This window comes from Brachyistius frenatus, unplaced genomic scaffold, assembly GCF_029030835.1.
Source record: "Brachyistius frenatus isolate BFR_SWC_R1_liver_20210118 unplaced genomic scaffold, ASM2903083v1 Contig_50, whole genome shotgun sequence".
Classification (NCBI taxonomy): Eukaryota; Metazoa; Chordata; class Actinopteri; family Embiotocidae; genus Brachyistius; species Brachyistius frenatus.
The window spans coordinates 2,072,624-2,088,389 of record NW_027210649.1 but is presented as its reverse complement, the minus strand read 5'-3'; the positions used below and the strand labels follow the sequence as shown (position 1 = coordinate 2,088,389).

Genomic DNA, 15,766 nt, shown 5'->3' with positions numbered 1-15,766 from the left:
AAAGTGACAGGTATTTTCTCTATAGTGCGGTAGACAAGTCTGAATCTTTGATGTTGTATTTTTAGCTCGTTTACAGTCTACATAAAAGCAATGTACCATATGTGTTAGCTGCCCATTAAAGATACACACAACACTAAAATGCATTTTAAAAAGCTAACATATCTGGAGGTCTGACTTGCAGCCACAGTAGCTGTGGTATATGCAAGATACATTTTGTGTTGCTGAGGCGACGCAAGGCATTTCACTTCTTCAGACACACATATAATTCTTATTATTAAATGCACATATAGTTCCCCGCACCTATTTAAAAGTTCATTCTACAACATTTCCATATCCTCATGCTGAATTTTTAAGACTTCACTCACCAGAGCAGTACTGCAGTGAAACAACTTTTACAGATCCCTAATGAACTGGAAATGTATTTTCCTGTTGAACATGAAGAATGAAGAATTTTGTTACCCTAACAGAGACATTTAAATTTATGGGCAGAATGAGGAGACAGAAAGAGGATGTATCTGAACAAAAAAGAAACTGCAGTATTTAAAATAGACACATCATTTTATCATTTTTTTAATTGCTACACCTTTGGCAACCTATTCAAAATATGTGGCTTCCCATGAGAAGAGGGGGATGGGAGTGGGGGCACCAAATTACTGAACAGAGAGCCCCACTCCCAATGAGGATGCCTGTTGTTTAATTGCAGTTTAATAGAAATATGTTGCACTTTTAGTCCCCACACTATAGGATCCAGTGCCATCTAGTGGTAAGACGATGATAATATGGTTCCGTGTATATCAGTGTATATCAGGAAAAAAAAACAATTATTCAGCCACTGCAAAAAAAAAGGAACCACAAAAGTCTACAGAGCCATTATGACAAATGACCTTGAAGGAAAATGGTTAGTGCTGTATGATTTATGAGCAAATACCATTCAAGTTACAGCTGTCACATAATGTAATAATAATAACATATATAAAATAACGATTGACAAAATACCAAATGTGGATCTACAGATATGTAGACATCCAAAGAGCCCGACAAACTCATTGAAGGTACAGAATATATACATTTAGAATCAATGATTCTGTGCAATGCATTTTTTCTATGCACCCACTGGAATAAAAATCATAGTCAGCAAGTTCATCCACCTGTTTCATTCACTGTTTTATCATCCTGGTTCATTTTAAGTTGTACTGCCTCTTCATAAGTGCCCATCTCCACTGCCACACTCTGCCTGCGCTCCTCGTCCAGTTTCTTGTAGTTGTAGTAATGCATGATGAAGAAAAATATGCCGGGCAAGAGCATAAACAGACCACATGCATAGTACATGTATTTGTACTCACCAAAAATGTCAACCAGAGCCCCTGAAAGAGAAGATACACACTCTATCAGTGACCAGTTTAGAAATTCCTCTCTTTCTTTTGTGTGTATTTATCTGAAATAATCGTAATTTACAAAATATAACCAACCTGAAATTGGAGGTCCAAGAAGCACCGGTCCACACTCAATAATGGTGACAAGTCCAACTGCACTGGAGAAGCGATGAGCTCCAACAAGGTCCATCAGAACTTCGAAAAGCAGCGCAGAAACCATCCCAAAGCCCAAACCAAAGAAAATGGCATAGACAACTAGACCCACATATCCAGAGGCCAGCGGGCACAGTAGGTGACACACACCATTGTATGAAACAGCAAAACTGAAAAAATATTGTATTCTCGGCCTAATCCACTTGGTGTTGCCGATGAAGCCAGTTGCTGGTCTGATAAACATGTCCGCCAGAGCAAAAATAGAGAGCAAAAAAGCTGCTGAATATTCATCGTTCCCTTGATGTCTGGCGTACGGAGCCAGAAAAACCACAGGAGCAAAAAAGCCAAAAAACATGACCACGTTACCAGCGAGATAAATGAGGAAGCCCCGGTGTTTGAAAAGGGAGAAGTCTATTAATTTTTGCACTTGACCCTGACCCTTGCTCTCATTTTGATTTCCCTCCGTCTGAAGGTTACCTGACTCTTCGCTGGGGTCGGCAGGGGCAGCGTCCTTGGCGGCTGCTGAGTTAAACTGAGGTGACTCACTGTTTGGTTTGGGTTGGACATGTTTGTTGACCGGTCTCATGAGGGCACCAGCTACACAGCAGTTCAAAACAATGGATCCCAGGATTTGGAAACTCCCTCTCCAGCCAAAGGTATCAAACAGCAACTGATTGAGGGGAGCCAGTGTGAACAGAATCACTGGACTTCCTGTCATCGCGAGTCCATTCGCTAGTGGCCTCTTAACCTGGAAGTAAGTGCCTATGATTGTCAGGGCCGGCTGCAGGTTTAAGGCGAGACCAAAACCTGTTGTTATGATAAAGAAATAATCACCATAAATAAATGATTTTACTTGTAATATAGAATTCACTGAGAACAGGAAACCTGTTAAGCTGCTGTGTTGTTAGAATGTATATTTGTAGACAGATTTATAAATTTTAAATGATTACATCTACCAAATCTGTTTATCAGTTGTAAATTAACAAAATTACATTCAGTGTCACACGGTTTCCAGGGAGGAATAGTACTGTAAATTATGCCAGACAGATTGCTTTTAGTTTTGAGGATTTCCTTCTTAGTTATTTGTGATAAAAAAAAAAAACGGAATATTTTTTGGGACTTCTGGTCAGACAAAAAAAAAGCCAAAAGAGAATCTCATCTAACATTTGAGAAAATCATGACAACATTTTTTCGCTTTGTTTGGAAATTTTTAGACCAAACCACTGATAACTTGAGGAAACTATCTGCAAAATAATTAATAATTAAAGAAATAGTTACTTGGAGGCAGTTATAATTTCTGAAACTACATTTTATTTTTATGTCCATTGTGGTCCAACGTGTTTTACTTCAAGAATAAAATTCAGACACTATTCCCATGGAAAGCTCTTTTCTGTGCCACTTTTGGTGGTGCGTCTCTACTAGATTAAAGATTAGGTTTAAAGTCTGACAGGGTTGTTTGCTCACGGTCAGTTACATGATCATGTGGCCTGACAAGCATACGTCCACGTGTGTGGATTTGTTAGCAGCATTTTAACATGGCATGACAACAGAGTCACTTCAGTGCAATTTAACCCTTGTGCTGTCCTTGGGTCAAAATTACCCACAGCTGTGTTCAACCAAGTTCTATTTTATTTCTATATTTTTATATTTTTTTGGGGATCATTGGTCATCATTCTTTAAAAAAAAAAAAAAAAAAAAAACTCACAGCCTCCTTGTCACCAATGATCCCAAAAAATATGAAAATAAAATAGAACTTGGTTGAACACAGCTGCAGGTCATTTTGACCCAAGGACAACACAAGGGTTAAGCAAATATTTACACTTTGCATTGAATGACCAAGTTTAACCTCACAGAGACATCCAACGTACTCGGGATTGGCCATGAGCTTGAAATTAAAAAAAAGAAGCTCCTCATGAATGCAAGTTACGACTGGCCGACACTTCATTCTTCAAATTCAAACTAACTTGTGTAATTTATAAAGGTCAGTAAGTTTCAGGGATATTTAAGTGGATCATTGACAAAAACTAACGTGTTTGATAATTATCGAGAAAAAAACCAAACATGACTTACCTCCAATCACTCCAACACAGAGATACAGATGAATGATTGTAGATCCAAAAGAAGCGAGCACCATGGCAGTGCAAACCATGAGCCCACCAACCAGCACCACAGGTCTGCTGCCGTAGCGGTTGACTAGTATACTGCTGATAGGACCTACACACAGGAGAGACATATCCCGCTTTTTTTAGTACTGTTTTGAAGGACAAAAAATGTTGATAGAATAATTTTCCTCACTCAAACTCCTCAGAACATGCTGAGTGGGAATGAGGCAATTTTATTTTAAAAAAAATGGCTTCCTCTAATTTTGGACAAAGTATGACAGCCACTGACCTCCTGCATACATTGTAGCAAGCATGACAGAGGACACCCAGGCAATCTCGCTGTAGGAAACGGAAAAATATTCCTGAATCTCTTTGAAATAGATGGTGAGGGACTTGGGAAAGGCATAGGAGAATCCTATGGAGATGAAAGCACCCAAGACCACAGCCCAGCCCCAGCCTCCATCTGGTGGGGTGTACCCTAGATTGGTTCCTGCAGCAGGGGGCATGTTCAATCCAACGGCTGGGAAGTGAGAACAAGTAAAAGAAGTTAACAGAGAATAAACTGCAATATTTTCAAAGAGACAAAGAAATAGTTACATAATTTACTCCCTAATATCATCTAGAAATCACAAGAGCTCACCTCTGCACAATCCTTCAGAGCGTATTAACCAGACTATGAACCCTGTCCTTGTACCAGACTGTGGCTGCCTCTCTCCAAAACATCCGGCTGTAAGGCCTTTGAGCTCATCACGTGTACTACATGATGAAGAAAAAAAGTGACTACACACAATAATGCAGTAATGCTGCCAAATATGTTGTTCTCAAGAAAGATTTACGAGTACAAAAGCAAAACACAAGTACCAATGTTTATCTAATTGTCTAAACAAGCAAACCTTTTTTTTTATTCCTTTAAAAGTCGTGTGTTCCTTCCGAGTCCATTCGTACTCATTGTTTACGTGTTTGATTGCGTAAGTTTGGGGGGTGGAAGTGGAAAAAAAATTGCTAAAATCTTATATTATGAAACATCATGCAATTATAATATTTGTGACATGGTGCATTACACAGAAATTTAATTTTAATTTCTGAGAAATTGTATTTCGTATACCAGACTGTTTCTGTTCATGTAGTGAAATAAATACCTTGGTCCGAAGGGTCAGGGGTCAAAGGCCCAGGGCTGATCACGTGAAATATAGGCTATATGAGAGGGAGATACGCTTAACACAGCCTGCAGGTTCTTTACTCAACACAAAGAACCGGTAATGTATGTTAACCGCAAACAGAAGCGAAGCTCGGCGGACAGGTAAATCCAGGGTTAGATGAAAATCCAATACATAGCCAAAGTATTGAAAATTAAACACGGGCTTTTTCTGAGCATTCAGTAACCCCATAGAAACCTGAATCATAGCCACGGAAACGTCCTTAAAAACTCGAGACACAAAGTTTTTGAATGTCAGCAAAGATTTTATTTAAAAATTCTTTATTTTATTTTTAGATGGTCAAATTTAATTAACCATTTGGAGTATATACCCAATCAGATTAGAACATGAAAAGGAAAAAAAAAAAAAAAAAACAGTTTTACGTTTTAGCTATTCAGAAAAGAATAATACAAACAGCACTGAGACATAAATAAGAGGCCGTGTTGACCTGTCTTGGAAAAATCAGCAGAGTGGGACTTCTCGCACGCTGTTTCCGTCTCCGTCACAAGACATGCGCAGTGCTCTCCTGAAGCTCTTGTTATGAAATGTACAGCCTGCATGAATTTAGTTCTCTTTTACGAAATAGCGGAATGTGAAGGCAGAAAAATTGCGTTTAGGAAAGGGTAGAAGTTTCAGTCGTTAGTTTGCGATGGGGATCGCTGGCGGACTTTGCGCAACGTGAACGTTTGGTAACTACAGTTGCGCTCCACCAAAGTCAGGTAGCCGCTCGCAGTTGATTTGGAGATGTTTTCTAAAGTGAGAATTTGTTTGGCCTCGGGCTTGGTCAGATCGCCCGGTTGTGTGAATTCAAGGGCGGCGAGAGGACTGACACCAGCCCTCCGCGACCATCAGCACCGGACCTTCAGCACCGAGCCCGCTGCTGTCAGGGTGAGCTGCTTCTCTTTCTCCATTTTAGTTTTTCCACTTCACAACAATCCATACAGGAGAAGTGGAACGTAATGAGTACTGCTCAGGTATTTTAAGCTTCTTCTTTTTTTTTTCCAATAGAGAATCACTGATTTTTTTTTTTTTTAAAAGAAGATAAAAAAGGGAAAACATTATGTTTATATGTTAATGCATCTAAAATAACGATTCGGTGATTTAATGAGATTTACAGAACCCATTCTGCCTAACAAGTCCTTTTGATGTTTTGTTTTTTAATTACTCATGTACTTTTATTTAAGTAAAACTTTGAATGCAAGGGTTGTAATGAAGTACTTTCATAGTGTGGTATTGCTGGTACTTGCTGTACAAAATTAAACAGCTGGATGTTGAATACTTAGTAGCTTAAGTTGTACTCACCACAAGTAATTAAATATACATTTTCAATTATTCTTTAAAATGACTCGGTATCGTCAAAAGCTGCTTCATGTTGGAAGATGTGCTTTAAAAATGAAATGTAAGCTGCACTAAACAAGGCCAGTTTTCAAGCTAAGAAAGATTTAATTCGGTTTCTTTTCAGGTATAATGTGACGTAACAAGTCATTAGGACAGGTAATCTCGTGGTTGTACTTTTTCCTTTACTTACATTTTCAATTTGTTTTATAACAATACAGGGAATTTTCATGTGTCAACTCAGCTAAAAAAAAAACCATCTCTCTTCATTATTATTAGTTTTGCTCTTGTGTTTTTGAATGAGTAAAATATCCCAAGTTGAAACAGCAGTGCTGACGTCATCTATTGCCTGCTCTCTTCCAGGTTCTGTATGATGGGCTTTGTCCCATATGCGTAACAGAGATCCGGTTCCTCCAGTTTCTGCAGAAAAATCAGCCAGAGAAAGTGAATTTTATCGATATCTCCCTGCCGGGCTACGATGGAGCAAAATACAAGGACGTCACTTATGAGATGGCCATGGACGAAATGCACGTGATTGATGAGAAAGACGAGGTAAACTCACATTCAACTGACATAACCGTGACTGTTAATATGCAGATTATCTTAAATGTAGTCTTATATACGTTCATGCTGTCTAATTGGTAGGTTCACCGGGGGGTTCCAGCGTTTTCAGTTATGTACGGAGCAGTGGGCCTCGGCTGGTTGGGTCGCTTCATGATGTGGTCCCCTGTCAGGCCGTTTATGGACAAATCCTACGCCATCTTTGCCAGAAATCGCCTAAAGTGGACCGGACGTGGGGACGAGTGCACGACAAGACGCTGTGAAAAGAAAACAAAATGACTCTTGACTTTAGAGAAAAATATGCACGCTCGAGAAGTAGATGAAGACGAATTGCATAAATACATCTGGTTTGTTATAAACCTGACATGAAAAGTTTATTAATGTTGCTAAAAGGAAATAGTGTTGTGAAGCCATTATTTGATGCAGAATTTATTGATTAAGATCTTCAAAAGATGATACTAATATATGGTTGAAAGTGAAGGCAGTTGATAATACGATTCTTCAATCTGCTAATAATGGCTGAAATATTTTTTAAAAAAATTGGTACATAATGTTTACCTCAGAATCCAAAGAAATGTGACTCAACATGTTTCATTAAGCAGTTAAAAAAAAAAAAAAAAAAAACAATTCCAGCTGATTACATTGTTTTCTCTGGATTTTGTGATCAACAATTCAGGCTTGTATTATCATCATCAGCTTGTTCTGATGTTTCCCTTTCACAAAAACGCTGATGAAATTCCAAAATAATGGGATAACAGTAACTGGGTACCGAGAGAAAGATCGGTAAACATGGCAGCGAAGAGAAATAACCTCACTGTGAAAGACATAATAATTGTGTATTGAATAAAGGGTTGTCATATTTTAACAAATATACAGTACAGAGATAAGGCTGAAAATCTCTGAAGCAAAATATAGTCAATTTCCTGTAACACAGGCTGTCTGAGATTGAGGTTCATTCAAAAGTAGATAAAGAACCAAACTGTCAGGAAACTGCCACTAGATGTCATCGTAAGTCTGAAATAATGTCAGCGGGGAGAGTGACATTGTTCCCCAGGAACTGTGTTAAATCCACAGTGACTGATCAGATCATTGAACAGTGATTTATCTTAATAATTATATAACAAATACAAGCTCAGTAGATTCTGTTTGTCTCAACTGAGTGAAATTTATATTCATCAAGTCAAAAACTAAAACTGTTGAGGTGATATTTTCCCTTTGAATTATGGTTTGAAAGCGATGTCTGTGTGCCAGCTTGGGGACAGAAACAGACTGGAGAGTTTTAATTTCACATGAGCCTCTGTTGTTATGAGCGTGTTTCATCAACAATACATTACAGTGCAGAACAGAGTGTGCTGGATAAAGGTTACATTAGTTCAGTGATATTTACCAAGCATCATTTGGGATACAGCATAAGGCAGACACATGGCAGTTTGATGTACACACACAAACACACTGGTTGTTTTTTTTGTCATACAACAACTGCAAATTACTGGGTAATCATTAGTAGACATGGTATTGATAAAGAAACGTGTGTTGAATATTTTTACATAAGTAGAGGGGGAGGAGGACAAAAGGTTAGATTAAAAACATATTTGTGTTTCATGGATTTATAACTTACTGAGCACATATTTAATGATTACAGGGTACTTGTGGGGTTTTTTTGGTAGAGAGGCAGGAAAAATGGAGTATGTATAAAAGAAATTGTAATTTAAAATTTCATATTTGCAAAAAATGACAGACTGATAGAAAGTTCATGGTGTCAGATGTTTTGTTTTCAAAATATAATCAAATACTTTGTTGTAAATTCAACTGCATTTACAGTGTAGTTTCAGGTTGTTTCAAAGTCTAAAATGACATAGCTTTCCTGAACTTCACTTGTACCTACAGTTACCCAGTAATTATTTTCTTGGTACCCTGCATGTACGACACTCAGTCAAGTGTCAAATTAAAGGGTCTTAGTGAAGTATTGGTCCACCATGAGCTGCCTGAACAGCTACAGCACACCTTGGCAGTGATACTACAGGTTTCTAAAACTCTAATGAAGAAATGAACCCCATTCTTTCAAAAGATGTTCCCTCCTTTGGTGTTTGGATTAGTGTGGTTGAGCGCGATGTCTTATTGCTCCCAAATCTGGCATAAATGTTTGATATGGTTGAGATGTGGTGACTGCAAACACCATAGCATATGATTCACTTTATTTTCATATTCATTAAACCCTTCAGTGACCCTTTGCGACTCCGTGGATGCATGAGGCCACTCCCATCAGAAAAGAAATGTTTCAAGATAAAGATGATCGCTCAAAATAACTTTCTATGGATTTTTGCATCGAGGGGACAACAAAGCTACCGGATCCCTTCACTACGAGGGTCAAGTATTCAGGTTTTTTTCTTTAAACTGTCACTCATCTGTATTTACTTATCTGTAATAACCACTGCAGACTTGTAGTATTTTAATATCGCGTGTATTTTAAGGCTAGACCGCAGTTTCTAAGAACTCGGGTTCTGGTGACGAGTCCCAGCCGTGTCTGTTTGGTGGGAGGTGTGCGTTTGTGTACGCGATGTGCCATGACGTCAGAAGCAGCCATCGTAGCTCCCTGAGACCATCAACTTGTAACACCCCCCCCCCCACCTCCACTCACCCCTAATTTTAGACTTGCACTTGTCAACAGTGACCACATGACCTTAAGCTTCTGTGTGGTCTTTGGCGCAGCTGGTCCTTCCCCCCCCCCCCCCCCCCCCACAGCCCAGCTCGGCCAATAAGGTTAAAGCCCCGCACGCAAGAAGCATTGAATTAAGTGTCAAAACACAGTAGAAATAGTGCTTCTGACAGTTTGTCAAACGTGGTGTTCTGGATTTCAGAGAGCAGGAAATTGCCAAAAGAGGAACTGTGAGGACAAAAGAACTTGGTGTGCATTTCAGGTAAATATTTCCTGTTCGCTTTCAACACATTTCCTGTCAAGGTGAGACGACCCGTAAACTGCTTTTGGCTCACGACCTTGCCCCACTGAAGTGGAAAACAACTTTAGTCAACGTCTGACTATTGTCTGCTTAAATCTTTGTGAAGCCAACACAGAAAGTCATTATTAATGCACTTTATTTTAAATATTTTTTTAAAAAAGCGCACTCTTTCTTGCATGGGGTTTGGGAGTACAGCAATTAAAGTCAAAGCTGTCCATGTTGTCAAACTGCTGTGTCTCATTGCAGACTTGGATGCATTGAGAGTTATTTACAACCACAGTTGTGTATTCGTCTGAGGTGTCATGTTTCGTTCCTGGAGGGACAGTACTCGGGAAAACAGTGGAGATGTCAGTCTATTGTGGAACATGATGTTTGTACACAGTCTGATCAGCTTGCTCTGAAAACACGCAGTGAGTAGTTTATAGCAGCGACAATGTGCCCTTAAAGGTGCAAAGATATTTATACACCAAACGAGCCTGGTTGGTTTTTAAGTTAATTCAAGGTTGTTAATTGTCGAAATCAAAGTGTTTTATTTAAATGATTAAATTTAAGTTGGTTTATAACCTTCTTGTGTTTGTAAACAACAGATGATTATAATATACATTTTAGGCTGTTGTCTTGCTGTTGCAATGTCAAGGTCAGCCTCTTTTTTAATTTAATGATTTTCCAAATTTTTCATTGAGCTCCATTTTTTTTTTCACTTATTCAGGAAAATGTCTTTAGTTTCTGGAGGATGTATCCTGTTGACTCAACGGGTGATTCCTTGAGTTTTCCTGTAGTGTCACCTACTGTAGTGTTAGCCTCACTGCTAACGTTGCTGTTGACTTGAGTCTTTTTCTAATGTTTTTCTTTCGTTCTTTTTCTTTCCCAGGTGATCTAACTCTTTGCCAGCAGCAGAGTGACATTTGGGCGTCAACCGACTGCTGCTCAAACATGGGGCGCTACCTCAGCGCCAACATGTTTCCAAGTTCTGTGAACAGGACTTTGAAAACTTCATGCAAACTTAGGTACACGATGAGCCTTCTGAGAAAGGACCATCGTCTGGCCAAAGCTCCTCTCAGCCCAGACTTTCACAGATATTCACAACTGTCAGCTCCTCAACTTTTCAGATTTGGGAGAAAATTTGCTTTTAAAAATGTAAAGCACAGTGATATAAGCTCTACCTCTGACTGCTACCTCAGAGATTTTACCAAAGACAGAAGACATCTCCAGATTGTGCGTTTTTATTCGTCTTCTAATAGGGATGCATTCAGAGCCGAAGCTCCTGTTGGGATTTTTGCGGAGGCCCAGAGCAGTTTTAATTTGAGTTCACTGGGAGGGCGTCTTCTTGGTCAATCATTCAATCGACTGTCCAGACACATTAACACGTATTTCAAGAGAAAGGATGTTGTCGCGCAAAATGTTAATATTGTTGTGACAACTCCAGATTCTTTTGGCAGGTCACAGAGGTGTAGACAAAGTCAACGGGCAGCCACAGATGGAAATGTATCTGAGAGCAAAGATGCAACACAGACCTTAAAAAGCAAAGGCATAAAAGAGAACTCAGAAACAAGTCCACAAACCCAGGAGGTGTCTCGACTGCAGCTTTTTCACATCAGCTCTTTGGCAACAAGATTTGGTGAGAGCTACAGTTACGTTGCTCATCACATCAACTCAGTGTTCTCTCAGGGTTTTGCAAAAGTTCAAATGCAGGAAAATTCAGAAACCGTGTCTTTAACCAGAGGGATAAACAGGAGAAAAATGGAAAACACTTGCATCACAAACTCTCAAGAGGGTGGGCTGTCTCAGGTGGAATTGAGTAGTGAACAGGCAGTAGCGGAGTCCAACACACTCTCCAGCAGCTGGGAAGAGGGATACCTTCACTTTGCAAGACACATCAATAAATACTTTGGTGCTAAAGTTACAGACGAAGCTCTGAATCGGAGAGAACAAACTCCTGTGGAAACTAATAGCAATTACAAGAAACACTTCTTAACACAGTCTACCTCTCAAACTCACAGTGCCAGGTCACCGCTGAAGAAAGACATCAGCCCTGAAACTGGAGGCCTTTTCCACAGCAGCTCTAACTCAACAAACTTCGGGGAGAACTACTTTCAGACATCCAGTCACATCAATCAGTATTTCAAGGGAGAAAAAGGACTGAACGAGGACAATGATGGAGATCTACTAAAAGAGATGAATCCTGGATCCCCAGAGAGACTGAAGACTGTGTCTTTTATGGACTGCCTTCGCCACCCAACAAGTGCCATTCCAGACTTGCTGGGTGCTTATCTAAACCTGGGCCCCTCGTCCCAGACTAGTAAGCCCCAAACTGCAATGACTTCACCACAAGCAATATTCAATAAAAAGGTGAGTTAAGGTTACATGAATATTAATGTCTCATTGATCAAGAATATGAGAATTTGGTGTGTCGCTTCAAACTGGAGTAGCATTACGACTTAATATTTTAATTTATGTACCACTTATTTCACATTTTAAAGATGAAAAACAACATTGTAGTTGTGGTCAAGAGGCTAAACTATATAAAATTGTTTATATAAAGACTTTACAGAAAGTCATTTCTGTTTGTATGTTTTCAGTTTGTCTTGAGTCGCAGGCAGTCAGAGGAAATGACTCGAGGGTTGATGGGCAGTCTAGGACTGGCTTCATCTCCAGAGGCTCTGATTGTCTGCGTGGAGGCCCTCAATGAACACCTCCTCCGCTACCCCTCATGCAAAGCTTTAATCTGGCAGGTCCGATGGAAAAGAAACAGTCACATTTACAAATGTTTAAAAACCTGATTTGACCTTGTACGGTTTTCATAGATGTTTCTGTTTCCAGGAGAAAACTGCAGTCACGTTGTTGAGACAGCGACGAACCTACAGGCACGACATGGGACTTCAGGCTGCCTTAAGAGAAACCCTGGCTCTGATTGGCTATGTGGATCCGGTCAAAGGTCGAGGCATTAGAGTGCTCTCAATTGATGGTGGCGGCACCAGGCAAGTCTAAGAAGATGGATTATTATTGAATGATTGTCCTTTAACAATGTGCAGTGGATGCTGTACACAGAACTAGATTGTTTCTACAAAACTATATAAAACTTCCGAAAATAGTCAAACATATCCATCCAAGTTGACCACATCCGGAGTAACATCCTCAAGTTGCTTATCTTAACTGAGTGATTGTGCAAAGCCCAAAGAAACATCTGTCACCTATTTCTACACGGAAACAAAGAAAAGTCACAAACCTTCATGTCTGTAGAGATCAAAGAAGCAAATGTTTGATACTTTTGCTTCAACAATGACTCAAAGCAGTGTTTCCCACACAGGCTTTACTTTGGTGGGCTACACAGGTATATTAACTTCGGTAAATCTTTTATGTAAGAACACCTCGTTTCACTCTTTCCAAACTACATGAAACAGAGTGCGGACTAGAGTGCGCAGATGCTGAGCTACCATTTACCGATACCCTGCATGTGAGGTATTTAGCTTACATCTGTAAATTGTAGCTACAGAAAAAAGTTTAGGATATACATCGCGCCACCCACCACCACAAGTAATTTCTCAACCTGTGGAAAACACTGCTGCAATTATTCATTGATTATCAGAATAATTATGTGTCTCTCAATTGATTCATCAACTCATTACCTCATCTCAGCACAAAACCTCATTTAAGATGGTGTCTGTTTCTTGGTTCTGTATACATCTGTGTTAATATCCATGATCATAACCCAGTTTAACTCAAAAGTACCACATAAATGTAACAAACCATAATTCTTTTTTTTTTTTCCAGAGGTCTGGTGCCTCTGCAGGTGTTAAAGCTACTCGAAAAGGAGACAGGGAAAAAGGTCCACGAGCTGTTTGACTACATCTGTGGAGTGAGCACAGGTGACAAATAGAAAACTGAGATTTAACACGACAGCCTGACTCCATGATTTTATCTCACTTTTCTTCATATGCATCTGCCTCTTCAAGGTGCTGTCCTCGCCTTCATGGTGGGTCTGGCCCGTTTCTCTGTCGAGGAGTGTGCCGACATGTATCGACGATTTGGGTCTGAAGTGTTTCGGCAAAACCGTCTGGTTGGCACTGTAAAAATGGGCTGGAATCACTCTTACTATAACTCTGAGACCTGGGAGACAATACTACGGTACGCACTGAGTAGATGCTAACACTGTATGTGCTTCAGTGGAAGGAGTGACTATTATATTTTATTTATTGCTCTGAATGTACAATATTTTCTGTTATTATAATCTTATTTAGAGAGAAGCTGGGTGACAGAGTGCTGATCAGAACAAACAGAGACGAGTTAAGTCCTAAGGTAAGAACACTGCATTATTATTATTTTCTGATCACTATCGGTCTCACAGCACTGATGAAATAAAGCTGGATTATTGAATCTACAGCTGCTGCAGTAGAGCACCCCACTGTGGCCAGCAAGCAAAAACATTTGAGCTTTCACAGGTTTAACACAAGCTTTTTGTTGGTGTCCGCTCAGGTTTCTGCAGTCAGTGCGGTGGTGAACTGGGGTACCAGTCCTAAAGCATTCGTCTTCCGCAACTACAACCACAAACCGGGCTCTCTCAGCCGTTACGCCGGAGGCTCGGGCTACCAGATGTGGCAGGCAGTGCGGGCATCATCCGCTGCCCCAGGATACTTCCAGGAGTTCACCTTACAAAGTGACATTCATCAGGTTCAAAACGATAGTACATGCACTTAAGATTTAAGAAACAAAAATATGTCATTAAAGACACAAAAGTTGAACACGTATGGTTTTTGTGTGGGTCACAGTTGAACGAAGTTATTTCCAGTTTAGATAAATTGTGTGTTTTTTTTTGTAGGACGGAGGAATTATCCTGAACAATCCCTGTGCCTTGGCAGTCCACGAGAGCCGTCTGCTCTGGCCCAAACAGCACTTTCAGTGTGTGCTGTCCCTTGGCACCGGTCGTTATGACAACGTTAAAAGGGGAACTGCCACCTCCACAAGCCTGAGGGCCAAAATCAGCAACCTGATCAGCAGCGCCACCGACACCGAAGGGGTACACACCCTTCTGGACGAGCTGCTGGCCCAGGATGTCTACTTCCGCTTCAACCCCATGCTGAGCACTGAGGTGTCCCTCGATGAAAACCGACCTCGGGCCCTGGACCAACTGCAGAGAGACACCCAGAAATACCTGGAGAGAAACCAGCCCAAACTGGCCAGATTGTGTTTGGTGCTTGGGGCAGAGCGCTCACCTGTTAGCAGAACTAAGGACTGGATGAGTGAGAGAGCCTGGGAGATGAAACAGAAACTGATGTGAGGAGGTGAGGTGAAGCATGTCATCACACAGAGCAATATCCTGTAAACAGATACACACTTATACAGATGGTGGGGACAAATAACAGAAACACCTTAAAGTACAACAACCGCAATGCAGAAAACAATTTGGCAAAATGTAGTTGTCTGCCGTTTGCACATGTTGTTATAATTTTAGAAACTTGTCTCTTTTCCGTAATACATCATTTTACACACAAAGTGTGAGTGTGATTCTATGAGATTCTATGAGGTGCGAACAAAAAGTTCAAAGATGCAGCACAGTAATGTGCATAGAGCAGTGGGAAGCACTAACCTAACACTTGATCAACATCAGCACCTGAGTTACACACATTTTTGTGACCATTGGTATGTGTGCATTTGTGATTTCATTATGGACTTTCAACTTGAGCAGAGAGCGCACATCAAATTATGATCACATTGTATATTCGTCGGCAGCGTGGATCATCTTTAAAGGAGGTAAGGCAATCACCATTTCCATAATTTCCAGTATTTTTTAAGTCAGTGTAAAGAAACGTTTTAAGAAACAAACGAGCTGACAGCTGCTGCATTATTTGAGCTTCACTGGACAGGCCATAGGTATTGTGTTATTGTGTTATTAGGTTTTTATGTTGTTTTATCCGCTCCCTCTTTCACATTTTGTTTTGACTTCTTGATACAGATACACATTCATAAAAATACGCACTTGAGTGCACTTTATTTTTTTTAAAAACTTAAAAAAATTTGCACGTGACATAATTCACTGTACACAGTTGTTACTGTATTTTATACTTATCAGTATATAGACGATGTAAGCTACT

General features: G+C 40.0%; 3 protein-coding genes across 3 annotated transcripts; 2 read left to right on the top strand and 1 right to left on the bottom strand.

The window, feature by feature from the left end:
- Nucleotides 1-557: 557 nt before the first annotated feature.
- On the bottom strand, nt 558-5,486 carry LOC138624309 (monocarboxylate transporter 2-like). The gene is made up of 7 exons (XM_069704378.1): nt 5,273-5,486; nt 4,768-4,822; nt 4,269-4,384; nt 3,918-4,148; nt 3,597-3,740; nt 1,470-2,333; nt 558-1,364 (listed from the first exon to the last, which is right to left on the bottom strand). The coding sequence occupies exons 4-7, from the start codon at nt 4,132-4,134 to the stop codon at nt 1,141-1,143; spliced, it is 1,449 nt and encodes a 482-aa protein (XP_069560479.1). The 5' UTR covers nt 4,135-4,148; nt 4,269-4,384; nt 4,768-4,822; nt 5,273-5,486; the 3' UTR covers nt 558-1,140.
- Nucleotides 5,487-5,497: 11 nt separating this feature from the next.
- On the top strand, nt 5,498-7,250 carry LOC138624310 (uncharacterized). The gene is made up of 3 exons (XM_069704379.1): nt 5,498-5,712; nt 6,523-6,711; nt 6,805-7,250. Exons 1-3 carry the CDS (start codon nt 5,569-5,571, stop codon nt 6,997-6,999), a joined length of 528 nt encoding a protein of 175 aa, XP_069560480.1. The 5' UTR covers nt 5,498-5,568; the 3' UTR covers nt 7,000-7,250.
- Nucleotides 7,251-8,767: 1,517 nt separating this feature from the next.
- LOC138624308 (calcium-independent phospholipase A2-gamma-like) lies at nt 8,768-15,667 on the top strand. Its single transcript, XM_069704376.1, has 8 exons — nt 8,768-12,026; nt 12,257-12,409; nt 12,498-12,655; nt 13,449-13,543; nt 13,631-13,802; nt 13,916-13,973; nt 14,151-14,345; nt 14,494-15,667. Exons 1-8 carry the CDS (start codon nt 10,518-10,520, stop codon nt 14,950-14,952), a joined length of 2,799 nt encoding a protein of 932 aa, XP_069560477.1. The 5' UTR covers nt 8,768-10,517; the 3' UTR covers nt 14,953-15,667.
- Nucleotides 15,668-15,766: the final 99 nt, after the last annotated feature.